The sequence below is a fragment of the Drosophila mauritiana genome, chromosome 2L (assembly GCF_004382145.1).
Source record: "Drosophila mauritiana strain mau12 chromosome 2L, ASM438214v1, whole genome shotgun sequence".
In the NCBI taxonomy this organism is placed as follows: Eukaryota; Metazoa; Arthropoda; class Insecta; order Diptera; family Drosophilidae; genus Drosophila; species Drosophila mauritiana.
Window position 1 is genome coordinate 21,130,099 of NC_046667.1, and position 20,627 is coordinate 21,150,725.

A 20,627-nucleotide genomic window follows, 5' to 3' on the forward strand; every position below is an offset into this window, starting at 1 on the left:
CAAAGAGGTAAGTCACTCTTAGAATTTATCTTGAATAACAATCTAGAAATCCTAAATGTCGGCAATGTTCCGACATTTGTTACCAGGGTAATTTCTGAGGTTCTGGACATTACACTTTCCAGCAGATCAGTGGCTTCGCATATAAGCGACTGGCACGTATCTCCTGAGGAGTCAATGTCAGATCACAGAATTATTCGTTTTAAAATAGGGCTAAATCTAGAATGCAGCGAGCGTAGGCGCAATCCCAGGAATACGAACTGGGAAGTCTTCAATGCCTCCTTACTGCGGAATCCAGCTTCTGGGGTAACCGGGAAACTCCGTACCACTCTAGAACTGGAGGCCGCCGTAGAAGATATTAACTCGTGTCTTACTAACGCGTTTAGAGAAAACTGCTCCCTTGGTCGAGCCAAGAGGGAAAAAGATGCTCCATGGTGGAACGACCAATTGGAGAAGTTACGGAAAGCGACCAGGCGTCTCTTTAACAAAGCAAAAAGAGAAGGGAACTGGGATGCCTACCGGAATAAACTGACTATGTATAATCATGAGATCAGGAAAGCCAAACGAATGAACTATAGAACCTTCTGTGAGGCAATAGTAAACACATGTGAAGGCGCAAGACTTCACAGAGCAATCTCCAAAGGAGTGCCAGAATCAAATCAGGCACTACGTACGGAGGATAACTCCTATACTATAGGAAGTAAAGAGAAACTTGAGCTACTACTGGCAACTCACTTTCCGGGAAGCACGCTTCAAACGGATGGGAATACCCCGGTAACGGCTCAAAGTAGACCGTGTGCTACTGATTGGGCCAAAGCAAAATCAATAGTAACAACGGAGAGATTAAGATGGGCAATTGGTACATTCCAGCCCTACAAATCTCCTGGTCCAGATGGCATTCAGCCAATACTGCTACAACGAGCGCTAAATCAGCTCGCAGTGCCGATCAGGAAAATACTGATCAGCAGTCTAGCTTTAGGACACATACCTACTGCCTGGAGTATAGCAAAAGTGGTCTTCATTCCAAAAGCTGGAAAGAAAGACATCACTGATCCGAAGTCGTTCAGAACCATCAGCTTGACATCGTTTTTGCTAAAAACGTTGGAAAAGCTAGTGGATGTCAGCATTAGAAGCACTCTGCTTGTAGAGCATCCGCTCCAATGGACGCAGCATGCCTACGGAGCGGGCAGATCAACTGATACTGCCCTATATCACCTGAAAAGCCTTATTGAGGGTGTCCTCTCGCCTCTCTTGTGGAGCTTGCTGGTAGACGAGTTGCTGGACAGACTGACCCGCAGAGGTATACTTTGCCAGGGCTATGCTGACGATATTGTCATTATAGCCAGAGGTAAACATGAGGAAACACTCTGCGATATCATTCAACTGGGCCTCAACATGACCAGCGAATGGTGCAAGGAAGTAGGCCTGAGCCTAAATCCTAGCAAAACTGTTATTGTTCCTTTCACAAATATATACGAAGAAGTTAAGTATCTTGGGATAACCCTCGACTCCAAACTTAGCTTCAAAACTCATGTCAATAACACAATTGATAAGTGCACCAGAGCACTTTTCACGTGTAGGAAAATTGCTGGAAAATCGTGGGGAACCTCACCACGCATAATAAGATGGCTGTACCTCATGGTAGTCAGACCCATACTAACCTATGGAGTCTTAGCACCACTAAGGCGAAACTTCATAAGCTCCAAAGAAGGGCAGCTCACTGCGGCCCTAGAATTACTAATGGAGGTAACGCCGCTTCATACGCCGGAAAGCCACCCTAATAAGAATTGAGAGAGCAGGAAATGACTGCAACCTTACAAGAAAGGATGCTGAAAGCCTAAAAAGGGATATCCCTTTGCTGATGCAACCAAGGGATAAGATGCCAGCTGAGCACAGGTTCGCTCAGAACTTCAGCACTCATCTCAGTAATAAAAACAGTTGGACAACCCTGGGGAAAGTACACCCTATGAAACCACAAACAATAAAGTGGTACACAGACGGATCCCTCACCGACGAGAGAAGTGGGCTGGGGGTTGCAGGCCCCAGGTTAAAATACCACGAATCAATGGGCAGATACACCAGCATATTTCAAGCTGAAGTCTGTGCTATTGGACGCTGTGCGGAGTTTAATCTGCAAAGGAACTATCGTGGCAAGGACATTGCTATACTGTCTGCTAGTCAAGCAGCCATAAAGGCACTTAGCAAAGCTAAGATAACATCTAAGCTAGTAAATGAAGTGAGGACAGCCCTAGACGAACTAGGAGCTGTCAACAAACTCATAATAAGGTGGGTCCCGGGACACAACAACATCCCGGGAAATGAGCTAGCGGACAACCTAGCCAGGAAAGGGGCAGATAACCCTCTAATTGGGCCCGAACCATTCTGTAGTGTTGGTCACCACAGAGTACTGGGCTTACTTAAGTCTTCCACTAAGCTCCTTATCTACAAAGCCATTATAAGGCCAATCTGGACGTATGGCATTCAACTGTGGGGCACTGCATCGAAATGTAACATCAACATTATCCAGACCTTCGAAAACAAAACGCTCCGCACCGTCACAAACGCTCACCCTTTCCACGATAATGCCACTATCCACGAGGTCCTCAGCTTCCCCTGGGTGAAGGATGAGATTAAGAAAAGCAGCAGGCAGTACATGCAGAGGCTTCAAGACCACCCAAACAACCTGGCACAAGGCCTGCTGGACTCAGTCAACGCACCAGGAGGCTGCACCGATCCCACGCTTTGGACATCTCTGGGATTAGACACGCACATTAAAATTAAATTATATACATACATGATGATATACATCATACATACAATATCGACAGTTATTGTAAAGTTTTCGTAACATATTATGTAATCCATTAATTCTCTACCGTTAAGTTTAGTCCTCAAATTTAATGATTGTCCGCGAAGGACAGTTTTAAATTAATACACCCAAAAAAAAAAAAATGAAAAATTGAAAAATTCTGAAATGAGCTAGCGGACAACCTAGCCAGGAAAGGCGCAGAGAACCCTCTGATTGGGCCCGAACCATTCTGTAGTGTTGGTCACCACGGAGTACTGGGCTTACTTAAGTCAATAGAGGAAGAAAAACGTCTGTCCTTCTGGGAACACCTACCAGGACTTAGGCAGTCTAAGATTCTCCTTCGTGAATATAACCACAAAAGATTCAAGACCTTAATGACACACGGGAAAAACACCGTGCGCATTTTAACTGGCCTTCTTACGGGGCAGTGCCGACTTCGCAGTCATTTGCATAAGATTGGCATTGCAGACAGTGAACTCTGTCGCTTCTGTTGCATGGAGGAGGAGAGCTCTGCACATATTATTATATTCTACGCATACAGTGATAGCAGACAACTGTATACGTGTGCTCATGCATTGTAAATTTGACAAAATATGCCTTTCAACTTAAAAGTTCTTAGACTTTAAATCTATATTATTTTTGATCAATTGGCACCATGTGAAAAATTCTTGTTTTGGATTGCCTTAACGTTATTATTATTCAAATATAGCTTAGAAATAGTAATAGCGGAATCTATGTACATAATATACCAAAATTAATTTCACAAATGACTTTATATATCAGCTTGCGACGTGAGAAAAATTAATAAGGCAATGATTGTTGAGTGCTTGTGTCCCCACTTCAACAAACTGTTTTTATATTTTTATTTATTTTATAAATTTTTAATACTTCGGAAATCTAAAGGCACCATCTTATTTTTTTTTTAATATTTGTAAAATACACAATAAAGTTTTTGAAATATTTTTAAAAATAATAAAAAACAAATGTGTATAAAAAAATTTATTGTTAAACATTAAGTGCACAAATGAATGTAGTGCTTTCTCATTATGGTTTTATGTAAATAATGAATGTTATATGTATATATTACACATAATTAATTAATTATCAACATAAATATAAATATGTAAAGGGTACCTAATTCGAGCGGCGATCTTAACAAACGAATTTAAAAAACTTTAAAATTATAATAGTCAGGGCGTGAAATATTAATTTTAATTTTTTTCATCATATTGCCAAAATTCCAAATATGTAAATTCGTTTCTTCGATCAGAATTGATTTCGGCCCGAAAATAGTCTTCTAGCACAAGGACGCACACATATACAAGTTCTCGTCTCTTGTTTTTACTCACACAAGCAAGCAAATTTATGGCCATTACGCCTCTTGTTATTCTAGTGTCTTTGCTATTACTATATCTACCTCACACACAACGGGTCCAATAAATATAGCGGCAGTTTATTGCCCGCCTAAATTTAAAAATACAAAAGACCAATACCTCGATTTCCTAAAATCACTGTTAAATCGGTACTTGGCAAGAGATGACTATAATGCCAAACACATAACTTGGGGGTCCAGACTTACCACTGCAAAGGGACGTCAACTGTATGAAGCAATAAGAAACAATAATAGCCGTGCTCTAAGCACAGGAGAACCGACTTACTGGCCAACTGACACAAATAAACTACCGGATTTAATTGACTTCTGCATTACAAGAAATATAACACGCGAGAACCTAACAATAAAATCATGCCTCTCATACCTCTCTTCCGACCATTCTCCAATCTTAATTACATTACATGGTGGGCTAAAAAAAATCGAAAACGACTCCCCTTTATTTAAAAACAAAACAAATTGGAACATGTTTCGCGACATTTTCGAACAGAACATGGAAATAAATATCTCTCTAAAGACAAACAACGAACTTTTGTTTAGACAACATCATTTATGCAGCAACGCAATCGACACCATCTATAAAAATGATCACATTAAAGAAAACTCCCGCTTTTATTAGATACAAAATCAGAAAAAAGCGTTAAATTAGGAGAATATGGCAAAGGACTTGGCATCCAGAAGATAAAAACAAACTTAATAGAGCAACAGACGAGCTCAAGAGAACTCTCAGGGAAGACAAAGATAACCGGCTTCAATACTACCTTAGCAAACTTGGAACTTCCTTATCTACAAACTATTCCCTGTGGAAAGCGACCAAAAAATTGTCGAACTCAACTATACACAAGCCACCACCTATAAAAGAAACAACAGCACATGGGCGAAATCAAACAAAGAAAAAGCAGACACTCTTGCTAAACACTTTAAAACATCATTTACCAATGACATAGACAACGACAATGCTGAGCTTCCAAGACAAATCATAAACTTAAATTGTGCAATTAAAACTATATTATTATTATTATTATTATTAAGTGGGTTTCTATGTGTACTGCGACCCAGTAGGATCTATTGTACTACCCCTTCATGACTCAAAGATCTCCCTGAAGTCCAATGCACTGAATAAAAGCCAGAATTTTATTGGGGTTTAGGGCTGCAATTGTTTCCCGTGGGACTACATACATGCCCAGGAGTCTGTTCCTTCTGATGGAAAGCGCCGTGCAGTCACATATAATATGTGCAGAGCTCTCCTCCTCCATGCAACAAAACAAATTGGAACATGTTTCGCGACATTTTCGAACAGAACATGGAAATAAATATCTCTCTAAAGACAAACAACGAACTTTTGTTTAGACAACATCATTTATGCAGCAACGCAATCGACACCATCTATAAAAATGATCACATTAAAGAAAACTCCCGCTTTTATTAGATACAAAATCAGAAAAAAGCGTTAAATTAGGAGAATATGGCAAAGGACTTGGCATCCAGAAGATAAAAACAAACTTAATAGAGCAACAGACGAGCTCAAGAGAACTCTCAGGGAAGACAAAGATAACCGGCTTCAATACTACCTTAGCAAACTTGGAACTTCCTTATCTACAAACTATTCCCTGTGGAAAGCGACCAAAAAATTGTCGAACTCAACTATACACAAGCCACCACCTATAAAAGAAACAACAGCACATGGGCGAAATCAAACAAAGAAAAAGCAGACACTCTTGCTAAACACTTTAAAACATCATTTACCAATGACATAGACAACGACAATGCTGAGCTTCCAAGACAAATCATAAACTTAAATTGTGCAATTAAAACTATATTATTATTATTATTATTATTAAGTGGGTTTCTATGTGTACTGCGACCCAGTAGGATCTATTGTACTACCCCTTCATGACTCAAAGATCTCCCTGAAGTCCAATGCACTGAATAAAAGCCAGAATTTTATTGGGGTTTAGGGCTGCAATTGTTTCCCGTGGGACTACATACATGCCCAGGAGTCTGTTCCTTCTGATGGAAAGCGCCGTGCAGTCACATATAATATGTGCAGAGCTCTCCTCCTCCATGCAACAGAAGCGACAGAGTTCACTGTCTGCAATGCCAATCTTATGCAAATGACTGCGAAGTCGGCACTGCCCCGTAAGAAGGCCAGTTAAAATGCGCACGGTGTTTTTCCCGTGTGTCATTAAGGTCTTGAATCTTTTGTGGTTATATTCACGAAGGAGAATCTTAGACTGCCTAAGTCCTGTTAGGTGTTCCCAGAAGGACAGACGTTTTTCTTCCTCTATTGACTTAAGTAAGCCCAGTACTCTGTGGTGACCAACACTACAGAATGGTTCGGGCCCAATCAGAGGGTTCTCTGCGCCTTTCCTGGCTAGGTTGTCCGCTAGCTCATTTCAGAATTTTTCAATTTTTCATTTTTTTTTTTTGGGTGTATTAATTTAAAACTGTCCTTCGCGGACAATCATTAAATTTGAGGACTAAACTTAACGGTAGAGAATTAATGGATTACATAATATGTTACGAAAACTTTACAATAACTGTCGATATTGTATGTATGATGTATATCATCATGTATGTATATAATTTAATTTTAATGTGCGTGTCTAATCCCAGAGATGTCCAAAGCGTGGGATCGGTGCAGCCTCCTGGTGCGTTGACTGAGTCCAGCAGGCCTTGTGCCAGGTTGTTTGGGTGGTCTTGAAGCCTCTGCATGTACTGCCTGCTGCTTTTCTTAATCTCATCCTTCACCCAGGGGAAGCTGAGGACCTCGTGGATAGTGGCATTATCGTGGAAAGGGTGAGCGTTTGTGACGGTGCGGAGCGTTTTGTTTTCGAAGGTCTGGATAATGTTGATGTTACTTTTCGATGCAGTGCCCCACAGTTGAATGCCATACGTCCAGATTGGCCTTATAATGGCTTTGTAGATAAGGAGCTTAGTGGAAGTCGGTAGCTTAGATCGTCTGCCCATCAGCCAGTAGAATTCACGGACTCGGTTCTCCGCCTGTTTCCGCTTCTTTAGCAGGTGTGGTCTCCATGTAAGTCTCCTGTCCAGTGTAAAGCCAAGATAATTTGGATTGGCTACCTCTGGGATTGGGGACCCGTTGAGACTGACTGGAGGGCAAGTGCCGCGCCGAGTTGCGAAAGTGGTGGCGGTTGACTTGCCGCTGTTTACCGATATATTCCATCTCTTGTGCCACGTGTTCAGTAGATCTAGTTGCTCCTGCATAGTCTGGGAGGCCTCTGCTGGGGTATCTGCTGTTGTTAGGAACGCAGTATCATCGACGTAAGTGGCTGCCATAATGTACTGGCTCGGTATCACCGGCAGGTCGGCCGTATACGCATTGTAGAGGAGCGGACCGAGAACGCTTCCTTGGGGAACTCCTGCGCGGGCTTCTTTGACGCCTGAGCGCGCTTCTCCACACCTGGCGGCGAACCTTCTGCCCTCCAAGAACGACTTCAAGAACTTGAAATATGGCTGGGGCAGGCCGTTTTTGAGCTTTAGGAGGAGACCGGGGTGCCAAACACGATCAAAGGCTTGCTTAATGTCCAGCATTACTGCTAGGCAGTATTTCTTATTCTCAAAGGCGTCCAGGATATATTGCGCTACTCGGTGGCCTTGCTCTGGTGTCCCGTGGCGGCGCCTAAAGCCAAACTGGTGATCAGGGATCAGACCAGCCTCCTCAATCACCGGCAATACTCTGCACAAAAATACTCTTTCGAGTATCTTGGAGAGTACTGGCAGTAAGCTGATCGGGCGGTAGGAGGCGAGATTGGCTTCATGTTTACCAGGCTTCAGGATCATAACTACTTCGGCGCGTTTCCATGATGAAGGGAAGTGCCCCAATTGCAAGCACTTATTTGTTATGGTCGTGATTAGTGACTTGCTAATAGGGGTAGGAGCTTTATAGCAATGGCATTGATGGCATCATCGCCTGGAGCCTTTTGGTTACCCATTGCCGCTATTAAATTGCTCATCTCCTCTTCCGTGGCCTGGGGTATCGACTCGGAGTCAGAGAGAGGTTCTGTCAGGAGCCTGGCTGTTTCGGCTGCTTCATTAGGGGAACATCGATTGGCTGGAGTGAAGACTTCCTCCAAGTGCTCGGCGAATGCGTTGGCTCTTTCGGTCTCGGTTCTGCACCATGAGTTGTCTTGTCTTCTGATGGGCAGGATCCTCTTCAGTGGCCTCTTGATGCGCTTGGTAACATTCCACAGGTTGTGGTGGGGATCACCCGGCGCGAGATTACCAACAAAACTGTCGAGGGCCTCCTTTCCCAGAGTTTCCTTCAGCTCCTTGGTGGCTCTGTTGAGAGCTGTTTTGTCTCTAGGGTTCCTGAGAAGAGAACCTTGGAGCAGCATGAGTTGCTGCCTCCTGAATTTGCGAGGTGAGGTTCGCAACGGCCGCATCGATAAGTTCAGGGGTATCCAATGGTGGGTTAGTGACTGTCGTGTTGTTCAGCCAGTGGTGGTATTTGCTGATGTCGGACGTTTTGAAGATTAACTTTTTACCCGCCGATCTCAACATGGCTGAGGCGTAGACCGAAACGGCAATGGCACTATGGTCCGAGAGAAGGTCTTCCACCTCTCTAGTCTGGATTCGGGTCCAGGCCGCCAGAGATCGTAAAGTCCAAGATGTCTGGAGTTTTTCTGCAGGGTCAGTGGGCCAGTATGTTGGCGTTCCAGTTCTGTGGCAATTGACGTTGCGGGAGAGAACCTGCCTGCATAGCGCGCGTCCTTTTGGATTGCATACTCTGGAACCCCACCAAGTCTGCTTGGCGTTAAAGTCTCCTCCTATGACGAATTAGGGGCCGAGGCTGTCCAAAAGCGAAGAGATGCAATCGTCCGTGGCTCTAAATCTGGGTGGGCAGTAGGCAGCGGCTAAGGTAATGTCTCCGTGGGTGGTGCTTACCGATATTCGGGCGCATTGCACCCAATCCACCGTAAACTATGCTACTGCATGGTACAGTGGGCCTTTTGCGTATCCATTCTACCACAATAGATTGATCCTTTTCAAAAGTATTTACACAACGTGCTTTTTTTTTTGACCACCTCTGTATATACATATATTCTTGATCAGAATAAATAGCCGAGTCGATCCGTCTGTCCGTCCGTCCATCTGTCCGTGTGTCCGTCCAGCCGTATGCACGTCAAGATCTCAGGAACTATAAAAGATAAGTTGAGATTAAGCATACTATTATAGAGAAATATACGCATCGAAAGTTTGTTGACCCATATTGCAACGTCATCTCTAACGCCCACAGTCTTGTACAAAACTTTTTGCCACGCCCGCTCTAATAAGTCTATAAGTTCTTACCGACTTGCAATAAAACTTGTTTCCACGCCCACTCTAACGCCCTAAAGCCGTCAAACCGGTTACTGAGTAACGGGCATCTGAACTGGACTATAGCATTCTCACTGCTTTTTTATATAGAAAACAAGGTGAACGTTCAAGGTGAAGAATACAAAGAATTCAATCTTAAATATATTAAATTAACACCACATCTAAAAAGATGGCTCTTATTATCTGTATCCTTTATTTATTTATTAACAATGTGATCAACAAATTTTAAATCTAAAAACAAAAATGTATTAAATGGAACCGTTTTTAAGATACATAGAAGGATAAGGCATTTACAAATGTCAAATTAATAAAATCGAAAAAATTAATATTAATATAAAAAACTACTAAAACTTTGCTGTAAAGAAATCATATAATGTGGCAAATGGTAAGAAAAATGCAAAAAAAAAAAACGATTCAACTTAAATGTCATGTAATTAAAAAAGGCATAAATTCGAAAGTTATATAACGTGTTTGTTTATGGGGAACTCTATTTAACTCTATTTACTCTATTTAATCGTTGAACAAGCCTGCTTTTAATAAAATGTTAAAGGATGGGTTGGATGCTGCCTGTAATACTTTTCATCTCTGCTGGTAGAGAAACAATCTCTTACCAATTTCGCAATAGAAACAACAATTATTCCGTAAATATCGTGGAATTATTTGGCCACCCTCGTGTACGTGGAAATTGCCAAGGACAAAAAAACAATTAAAACAAAGTAAAATTGTTGTAGTTGTTTTTTTCTGTAACCTGTTTCACGCAATTATCACAGCAGTCATTTTCAATTATGTAAACGAAATTACTCATTATAAATTTCAATAGTCTTTTTAAATAGTTCGATGTTATTTAATGTTTTGTATGAACTATTCAAACATTTTCAGTTAAAATTATTTCTAGACACGGACAAACGCGGACAGTTATAAAAGGTCAATTATGTCTAGGCTAATTAACTATGGTTCTGATTCGAATTATATGAAGGTTCAGATATTTGACTTAATTAGCTTGATAAGCTGCCTTTAGCTTTTGATATTCCAAAATTCGAGCAATACCATATTCCTGAAAAATACGCGAAAATTAGCATAGGTACCTTTTTCAAAAACCACTCTTAGATTACTCACCCAATAACCAAACTCAATCGCCGATGTGACATTAATTACGGACCAAAGGCTCCAGAACAGATGAGACAGCATTGTAAAGAACTGAATCTCAGCGTCTACCTTTATCAACTCCTGACCAGTGATATTATAGTTCTCGTCATCGTGATACTTCTTTAAATAGTTTACAATGAAATCGCGCCGTTGCTGAACAGTTGCGCAGTTGCTGGGGTTGTGGTAGAAGTAAGGGAACTGTGGGTTGGTGTAGTCGAAAGTCCACTCAATAAAATGATTGGCAAGATCATAGCCACGGTAGTTGTAGGCACAATACTCAAAGTCGATGATAATAAGATCCGGCTCATTATCGGCTATGAAGCTGGCATCCAGGGCTGAGTCATTCGTAGTGTCCAACTCCGGGCATGGTGAAGGCGACGCACAATGTGATTTGCTATACGACACGAAGAATTTTTGTATAAAATTAGAATTCGGTATACATTGGTTTCAACGTGTTTTGTTTCGCCAATAAACATATTGCGTAACAGGCAGAAGGAAGCGTTTCCGACTATATAAAGTGTATTAATTCTTGATCAGGATCAATAGCCTAGTCGATCTGGCCATGTCCGTTAGTCCGTATGAACGTCGAGATTGTAGGAACTAAAGAAGCTAGAATGTTGATATTAAGCATGCCGATTCTAGAGACAAAGACGACGCGCAAGTTTGTTGACCACCATTTTGCCACGCCCACTCTAACGTCCACAAACCGCAAAAAACTGCCACGCCCACACTTTTGATAAATGTTAGTATGTTCTCAAAATTTTATTAGTCACTTAAGTTTCTATGCAGTCGTGGCATGCCCAAAAGCCGCCAAACCGGTCACGCCCACACTTTTGATCAATTTAAATTTGTTCTCATTTTATTCCCCAAATATCTATCGATGTCCCAAATATGATGAAATTTCGCGTTCGGATTCAAGCTAGCTGAGAAACGGGTATCTGATAGTCGGGGAACCCGACTATAGCATTCTCTCTTGTTATAACTCAAACCACGACCGCAGCACATTTGGGTCTTCTAAAATTGTAGACATGTTTATATGGGTTTGGCGAGCAGGAACTTACGACTAATGGGCCAATAACAAGTAGGTACTGTATAGCATCCAACGCACAATAACGGGTTATCTTCGCTCACGAACGATCGTGGTATACTTACTGTGTCTCCGTATCCGATATATTGCTATTTCCATCAAGGCTATCACCCAAAGTTTCGTCGAAGTTTGATCTGTAAATAAAAAAGGTTTGCATATTTTAAAATTTTATCGCAAATTTTCTTTGCCCTTCAAATTTTGATACATTAATATAATGTAAAAATATAATTTAAATCAAGAGATAATGCTATAGTCGAGTTTCCCTATCAGATGCCCGTTACTCAGCTAGTGTGAATGCGAGCCCGAAATTTCCTAATTTTTCTGGGATATCGATAGATATTGGGGAATAAAATAAGAAAATTAAAAAATTGTTCCAAAGTGTGGGCGTGACCGGTTCGGCGGCTTTGGGGCGTTAGAGTGGGCGTGCGAAAAGTTTTTTGGAAAATATATAGAAATTTAAAAGACTAATAAAATTATGAAAAAATTTCGAAAAATGGTTTAAAAATGTGTCAGTTTTGTGGGGCTTGTGGGCGTGGCAACATGGTTCAACAAACATGCACTGCCTCTTTGCCTCTAGAATGCTGAATATCAACCTTCTAGCTTTTATAGTTCATGAGATCTCGACGTTCACAAGGACAGACGGGCATGGCTAGATCGACTCGGCTAATGATCCCGATTAAGAATTTATATACTTTATACAGTCGGAAACGCTTCCTTCTGCCTGTTACATACTTTTCAACGAATCTAGTATACCCTTTCACTCTACGAGTAATTTCTTTACAGGATTTACAGGTAATTGTAAATGGCTAGATCGGTAATACCTAATAAGTATTAGGAGCACTTAATGTATTCAAATTGATTGAACAGTAAGGAAACAATTCATGTAATTCAACCCACCTCAGGCTACTGATAGACTCCCGGGGGGTCCGTTCGTTTTGGCCTGTCGGTTGTCGCATCAGAATATTACCTTCTTGCAGATCATTGTGACAGAACACAACTGGATAATCTCCATCTTCGATAATCGACCTAATCCAGGCCATCTCTTGAACGTAGTCAAAAGTCCGCATCAATTCCATTTGTTTTTTTAGTACCGAAGATTTTGGATTCGTTTTGACACTGCCGTTAACAATGCTCTCTAAACCGGAAACCCAACGCTGCATACAATTCCAAATCCAATCGGGCTCCTTAGACATGGGTATATTGAGACTGTGGATTTCACCCATTTTCTCAGCCACTCTCTTTAATATTCGTTGCTCTCCCAATTCTGCTGTGATCAATGCGCGCGCCTAATGGAAATAAATCAAATTTTATTTAATAGCTGTTTTTTAAATTTTATTGCAAATTTGGATCTTCGTACTCTTTTAGTTTAAAAGATATTTGAGGAACGCCGAGTCTAGTTTGGTTTTAATATTCGTTTGAAGCCACAATAAATAAGACAATTTTCAAAAGAGATCTTTTTGAAACGTATATTCTATTTTCCGTTACTCGTAGAGTTCAAGGGTATACTAGATTCTTTGAAAAGTATGTAACAGAAAGAAGGAGACTTTTCCGAACATATAAAGTATATATATTCTAAATCAGGATCAACACACGAGTCGTTCTGGCTATATTCGTCTGTCCGCCCGTCAGTCCACCGTTATGTCCGTATCAACGTCGAGATCTCAGGAGCTGTAAAACCTACAAGGTTTAGCTAAGGCACGCAGATTCCAGAGACATAGAAGCAGCGCAAGTTTCTTTACTGATTTTGCCGCGGCCACTCTAACGCCCACACTTTTAACAAATGATTTGAAATTATTTTATTTCTTTTAGTCCTGCGAATTATCGATCTGCCAAAAATCATTTTGCCACCCTCAATCTAACATCCACAAAACGCTCAAAAACACGTCATGTCAAATTCTATTGGACTATCAAAAAATTATTGGAAACGCACCTTTTTAATCCCGACCATAATTTAAAGTTATTTCCATAATATTTTTCTTGTATGTTTCTATCGATTTGTCAGAATTGGAAATATTTTGATCGCATTCCCACTAGCTTAGTAACGGATATCTCATAGTCGAGATTCTCGATAATAGCGTTCTCTCTTGTTAAGAACAGAAATTCGCAAAAACGACATCTTGCTTAAGTTTTGCTCGCTTATTTTATGGCTTATAGTCAACATACCGGAATGTATTGTTCAATGCGTCCGCCCGGAAAGATTCCGTGCAGTTTGGGCCCATAGTTCCGTTCACTGAGAAGTGCGAAAACCACGGACTCGGTAATCATGCTCTCCAGCGCGTGATCACCATGGGTCTGACCATAGATTCGCAGAAGGACCTGTTGGTATATATCAAGGATGAACTTCTAAAAAGGATGACGTACTGTGGATGACCTACCTCACGGGGTTCCTGCTTGGGGGTGTGCAATCGTTTCGAAGAACTGGAGTCGCGACTATCACTATCGCATCGCTGACGTTTGTATGCTTGTATGGCGCTAGGAGCTGCGTCAGCTACGTCCTCGTTATTTATTAATTCCCTCGCCATCAATGTTACGCCCACCACCTTGGCAGCCGACTCATCGTGGTGTGTGAAACCCCCGCTTCTATTGGTCACAGTTGCGGTGGCCTCTATGAAGTCTTCGCTGACGTTGACATTTTCCTGATGCTTATTCTGTTCCTCCAGCTCATCGTAGTCATTTAAATCGGGAAGGCTTACGTAATACAAGAAATTTGACAGCCCGCCACTGCAAGAAGAGTTTTGGAAATATTGTGATTCATCAGAGTCTTTACCGTCTTCTAACAATTTACATTTCCCTTTTAAATTCATTAGATAAAGGAAGGAGCCTTATGATTAATTGAACCTTATGATTATTGAAACGAGTATACAAAAATCAAGGCAATATATTTATATTTAACGAACCAGAGGACTTACCTTATGCGCTTCACCACTAAATTCTCTGGAGTAACCACTTTCCAGGGCCCAGTTAGATAGTCTCGGCAAATACGGGCGGCCGCATGTCGAATTTCCTCAAGAGTGGCCTGTGTATTAAAGAGAGGGTGGAGGGATGTGTTTTTAAAGATACTTGAAAGAGAAAGCGGTCACAAAGAGAATCCCAAAAAAAAAGAGAGTAAGAGGCATAGAAATCAACTAAAACAATTCTGCCCGATACTGGTGGTGTACTAAAAATAGTAAAAACATTTCAAGAAAGAAAAAGCAAATGCAATTATAAGGGTAGATTACCAACAAAATTCATATGGATTAAGTAGGCAATGACGGAAGGAAACTTATTGTGGTTGGGTTGCTTTGGACAAACAAATAATAATTTATTCACTAATATATGTATTCTCTATATTTAAATCGAGAATATATATATAAAATGTATATATATATATATATGCATACATAAACATACATACATATATATATACATATATTATGTATATAATTTCTAAAAAAAAATGGCCTACATTGCTATTGAAATGCTGCCAAATATTTTCATAGTTGCAACGTTTACTCAAGCAACAATTTTGATTTTTATTATCTGGCTGCTGGAGACGTTTGAGTGCTTTACTATTCCTACGATTTCGCTGTTTCATGCTACGCGTAGTTTATCAAAATATTTATGTACTATATGATTGAAATCGTATTATATAAATTAATAACAAGTAGCGAAGGCACACAGTTAGTCTTTTCGTTGAGCTCTTAGCAATTAGTAGTTCCCAGCTGGGCGTACGAAATCAAACTGACTCATCGTTACAAAACCAAGACCCAGAGGAAACATAAATAAAAATCCCATTCCGCTCTCGCTCTCTCGGCGGCTGTAGACTTTCCTTTTCTACGAACTAAGGACTCAATCCCACCGTGCTCACCTTGCCAACGGCTAGGTGGTAGAGACCAAACAATTATTTCCACTACTTTGGTTTTTTCGTGCAATCGCGAAGAATCAGGGTGGTAACAGGTAAAATAGCTGGAATTGTACCTGACTTACAACAAATGTTCCTTTAATTCTTTGGCACCCTCACAATCCATTTGTGGAAGTTTCCACACATCTTGACACACATCGAACATTTACAAGAAAACCCCCACCACACACACTCTTATCAAGCCGGTTCAGTTTTTATTGCCATGCTGCGTATAGCTGTTGTTTTTATACCCGTTACTCGTAGAGTAAAGGGTATACTAGATTCGTTGAGAAGTATGTAAGAAGCAGAAGGAAGAGATTCCGCAGCGAAATTTTATTGACCCATGTTGCCACGTCTAACGTCGACAAACCTCCCAAAACGGTCACGCCCACACTTTAAACAATTATTAAATTTGTTCTCATTTTATTCCCCAATATTTTCTATCGATATCCCAAAAAAATTATGAAATTGAGTAACGGGTATCTGATAGTCGGGGAACTCGACTATAGCATTCTCTCTTGTTATTTCTTTAGTTAAGCAAAACAGAATACATTGAAAATTAAACCCGAAAAAAATAATGATTTAGTAAATGTAGTTTAGTAATGGTCAACAAACTTTTTTGTATTGAATTAAAATAATGTTATAGTTAATATTTAGTGCTGTGAAGAGTACTTATGGATGTACGTATGTTTTTAATGAGGTCGTCTTAATCAGCTGAAAGAAGCTGGGGTCGGAAAAAACGAATTTTTAAAATTGAACATTTTTTTCGACCCCACCTTCTTTGAGCTGTTTTAACCGTATTAATCTTATTCCTTTCAAAATAGTTACCACCTTTTAAACATTTTTAGGTATTATATGTTTTATAAAGCTACACCGTTTATGACTTTCATGCTCAATGTTTTACGGCTGCTTGTATGAACTTTCCCCAGGCTTGAAACAAACTACCACTGCAATCAGTTGCAAGCTTCTTATCTCATTCCGGGATCTTGACTTTTTGTATGCAAATGTTTATTATATGTAAAATTGATTTCTTTTTAAAGATATCTAACAATCAACAAATACCTAACCTTATGCCTCGACGAATTACGTACCTACATAAATACGTCAAATTTTATTTAGGAAAGTAAAGTGAATGAATTTCTATAAAATGCGATTTATGTCATTAATTTTGAAGGCTCTAAAAGTTAAATCTTATCTTAATTTAGATGGTGCCTCATATCTGATTGCTCTCAAAATGCCTATGGTCGTTTTTTATGAGATGTAATTTGTCAAAAAAGTGATTTTGAGAAATGATTTTAAGTTTTTATAAAAACTCCTTTTTCAGCTAGTGGGTGTGCGAACGAGAAATTTACCGATTGTTTTTGGCAAATCGATAGAAATTTTTCAAAAGTGTAGTCGGGGCTGTTTTGGGCGGTTTGTGGCCGTTGTGGGGCGTATCCAAAATGTATAGAAAAATTTGTATTCCGATAGAAATTTGCAAACCAAACAAATCGATGGGAAATAAAATGAGCAAAAATAAAAAATTGGCTAGTCGATATTTAAACTATATAATATAATATAATAAAATTATGAAAGAAGTATTTAAAAAATTTTCAGAAATGTGGGCGTGGCAGTTTATTGTGGTTTTTGGGCGTTCGAGTGGGCGTGGCAGAAAGTTTTTAGGCAAATCAATAGAAATTTGCAAGACTAATAACGATGTGAAAAAATATCAACACACTTTTCAAATGTGTGGGCGTGACAGTTTTGTATGGCTTAGAGTGGGCGTGGCAACAGGGGTCAACAAACTTGCGCTGTGCCTTTGCCTCTAGAATCTGTATGCTGAATCTCAACCTGCTTTTATAGTTCCTGAGATCTCGACGTTCATACGGACAGACGAACTGAAGGACAAACGGACATAGCTAGATCGACTGAGCTATCGATCCTAACCAAGAATATATATATATACTTTATACAGTCGGAAACGCTTTCGTCTGCCTGGTACATGATTGTCTACGAATTTAGTATACCCTCTTTATGTATAAATACACTTTAGAGGTTCGGAAAGGCGTCCTTCTACATTTTACTCTACAAGTAACGGGTACAAAACAGGTAAGAAATCTATAATCAAGTGTCTCACTTAAATGAAGTGCAAGGGTAAAAGATGATTAGTAAACACGAGCTTCACTTCTCGGTGGTAACATTAATTACATGTTAATAAAGTTAAAAAAATAATAAAAAAATAGTATTTGGCAGTACACATGTACATAGTTGCTTATTGATTAGGCAAAACTTGAACCCAGTTTGCTCTTAACTTCTTCAACCAAAGTAATTAAAACTCATTATTCTAATGTCTTTGCTTTAACCATAATAGCGCCACATGGACATAATCAGTCTCCAAAATGTACTTGTCAAATATATCTTTGCCAAGAATTAGCATGATAAATATAATACTTTTTGACTATTTATGTACATATAAGTATGTAAAATTCTTCGGATGCATCAATACTTTGACTTTCCCAATAAGATCTCCTTCGATTCTTGGTATAACAACGTTGGATTTGCGTAAGTTAAAAATACGACATGGCGATAGAACTCTACGGGAAGTGAGTATGAGAAATGTAAGATGTGTATGTTTACAGCTGCGCAATATCAAAAACAGGGGCTTATAAAGATAATTTAGTTAAATGTGGGAAATATGATCTTGCTGTCATTGGAATGTTAACTGCGCAATGACAACAATCCACATTACTTAGCATCAATGTATAGCTAAACTATGTAATTTGATCGTACAACTGTAGGCCAAAACGGTTAAATTCTAAGTGAGCGGCGCACGCAACACAAAAATGGAATATAAACAAGAGATAATGCATTAATCGAGTTTCTCGACTATCAGATACCCGTTACTCAGCTAGTGTGAATGCGAACGCGAAATATCATAATTTTTCTGGGATATCGATAGATATTGGGGAATAAAATGAGAAAAATTTAAAAATTGTGTGACGTGACTGGTTTGGCAGCTTTATGGAGTTAGGGTGGTCGTGGCAAAAAGTTTTTTGGCAAGTCGATAGAAATTTACACGACTAATAAAATTATAAAAAATATCGAAAAATGGTTCAAAAATGTGGGCGTGGCAGTTTTGGGCCGTTTTAGGGCGTGAGAGTGGAAAAAAAAAAATTTGCAAATCGATATAAATTTACAAGACTAATAAAAATGAAAAAATATGAACACATTTTTTTAAAAGTGTGGGCGTGGCAGTTTTGTGCGTGGCAACATGGGTCGATAAACTTGCTCTGCGTCTTTGGCTCGAGAATCTGTAGGCTGAATCTCAATCTCAAACTTTTGAGATCCTTAGATCTCGACGTTCATACGGACAGTCGCACAGACGGCCATGGCTAGATCGACTCGGCAACTGAACCTGATCAAAAATATATATACTTTATATGGTCAGAAATATATATATATAAGTATACCTGTTACATACTTTTCAACGAATCTAGTATACCCTTTTACTTAACGAGTAACGGGTATAAAAAGTACTGATAAGTCAATAAAGGAGATTGGTAACGGCAATGCACGAAGCAGTGAGCGATCCACGAGGCGATAACAAAAATTCTGTAAGATTAAAAATCGACGTGGAACCGCAAAAATGAAAAATGGAATGCAAAACATTTATTTTTTAATAGGCTGTGTCGATTGTAAGGCAGGATTATAAGGTTGATTATAAAGACAATATACTTCCTACCTAGACGTTAATTCAGCGATAAAATGACAATGAACAATACCTTCTTTAACACAAGACAAGACAAATCACAAGAAGTCTTTATAAACATTGTAATGTTTATGTGTGTGTGTAAGTAGCTTTACAATCTGGCGAATGAGACTGAAGTTCAAGTTTCGTCACGTGTTAAAAAATGTGTACATGCGTGTATACTGATTAGGATATTTTACATACATATGTACAAACATTCACATTTAATATGGTAGAAAGTTAACATAATTATAAATATCTCTTCCTACGAGAATTCTGTCAGCAATACACAATGTTTATAAGCTCAGGGGTACAACCTCTACAATATAAAGATGAAAACAAACATACAAAACTGGACGACGATATGAATACGCAAAGCCCCAACAATATCAGAGTCATTGTACGAAAGGTATGATACAAAATTAGCAAAACAGAAACTTTTAAAACCTTGGAGGAATATTGTTACTGACTAACACCAGTCTCGAAGTTCCCTTCTTACCTTTTGCAGGTTGGTGGCCATTGTCCTTCGCAATTTTATTTATTTATGGTATTTGGCAATTTTGGAAGCCAGGCATCGACAAATAAGCGGTGTCTGACAGCAGCAATACAAAAACCGAGAATTGGACGTCACGTGGTTTTTATTATAGTGCAATATAAAAACATTGAGTACATACGCGGTCTCAGTCTCAGTTAACGGTTTCAAAGCGCCTACTCACAAGAACGATTCAGATTCGACTACTTAGCACTCGCCGCCTTTGATCGACGGCGCCATGGAGAAAAGCTCAGTTTTGGTGAAGCAGTAGCAGCGAGAGCCGAGTCGAAATTCGGCTCTCTCCTACTCGTTTTGCTACTTTATCTGTTATTAAGGGGTACTGCAACTCTTTTGATCTGCTCTCGAATGTTTAATTGGGATGTTAAAACAATCCAAATTAAAGTTAAAACAATCGAACTGCCGAATAAATTTGAACTGAATTTCAACTACCGCTGAAAAATACAACTGTTGCTGGCATCTGGTTCAATGTGTTCTCAATGTCTTTCCCTTTTTTTAATCTAAACCGTATCTCTCTGTTATTTTCTAAGTCGATTCCGCATTAGAACAATTCATAAAAGTTCTTAAACGGGTCAGTGAAAGTGACAAAGTATTTTAATGTTTAATTATAAAGTTTCACAAGAAAGAAAGGCCCGTAGTAGCCATGTTTATACTGACTCTTGTAAAATGCTTACAGAATATTGCATCTCTATGGACTGCAG

General features: G+C 39.6%; 1 protein-coding gene across 4 annotated transcripts; it reads right to left on the reverse strand.

Annotated features, from left to right (window-relative positions):
• Positions 1 to 9,780: 9,780 nt before the first annotated feature.
• On the reverse strand, positions 9,781 to 20,116 carry LOC117147318 (choline/ethanolamine kinase). 4 transcript variants are annotated; one of them, XM_033314207.1, is made up of 8 exons: positions 15,215 to 15,481; positions 14,679 to 14,785; positions 14,145 to 14,490; positions 13,933 to 14,085; positions 12,667 to 13,055; positions 11,835 to 11,903; positions 10,653 to 11,076; positions 9,781 to 10,590 (listed from the first exon to the last, which is right to left on the reverse strand). In XM_033314207.1, the coding sequence occupies exons 1-8, from the start codon at positions 15,341 to 15,343 to the stop codon at positions 10,528 to 10,530; spliced, it is 1,680 nt and encodes a 559-aa protein (XP_033170098.1). In that variant the 5' UTR covers positions 15,344 to 15,481; the 3' UTR covers positions 9,781 to 10,527. The 4 variants fall into 4 exon arrangements, with proteins under 4 accessions (XP_033170098.1, XP_033170174.1, XP_033170251.1 ...); XM_033314283.1 differs by lacking the exon at positions 15,215 to 15,481 and adding an exon at positions 19,876 to 20,116 and having other exon boundaries at positions 9,782 to 10,590; XM_033314360.1 differs by having other exon boundaries at positions 9,782 to 10,590; positions 15,428 to 15,461.
• Between the last annotated feature and the right edge of the window lie 511 nt (positions 20,117 to 20,627).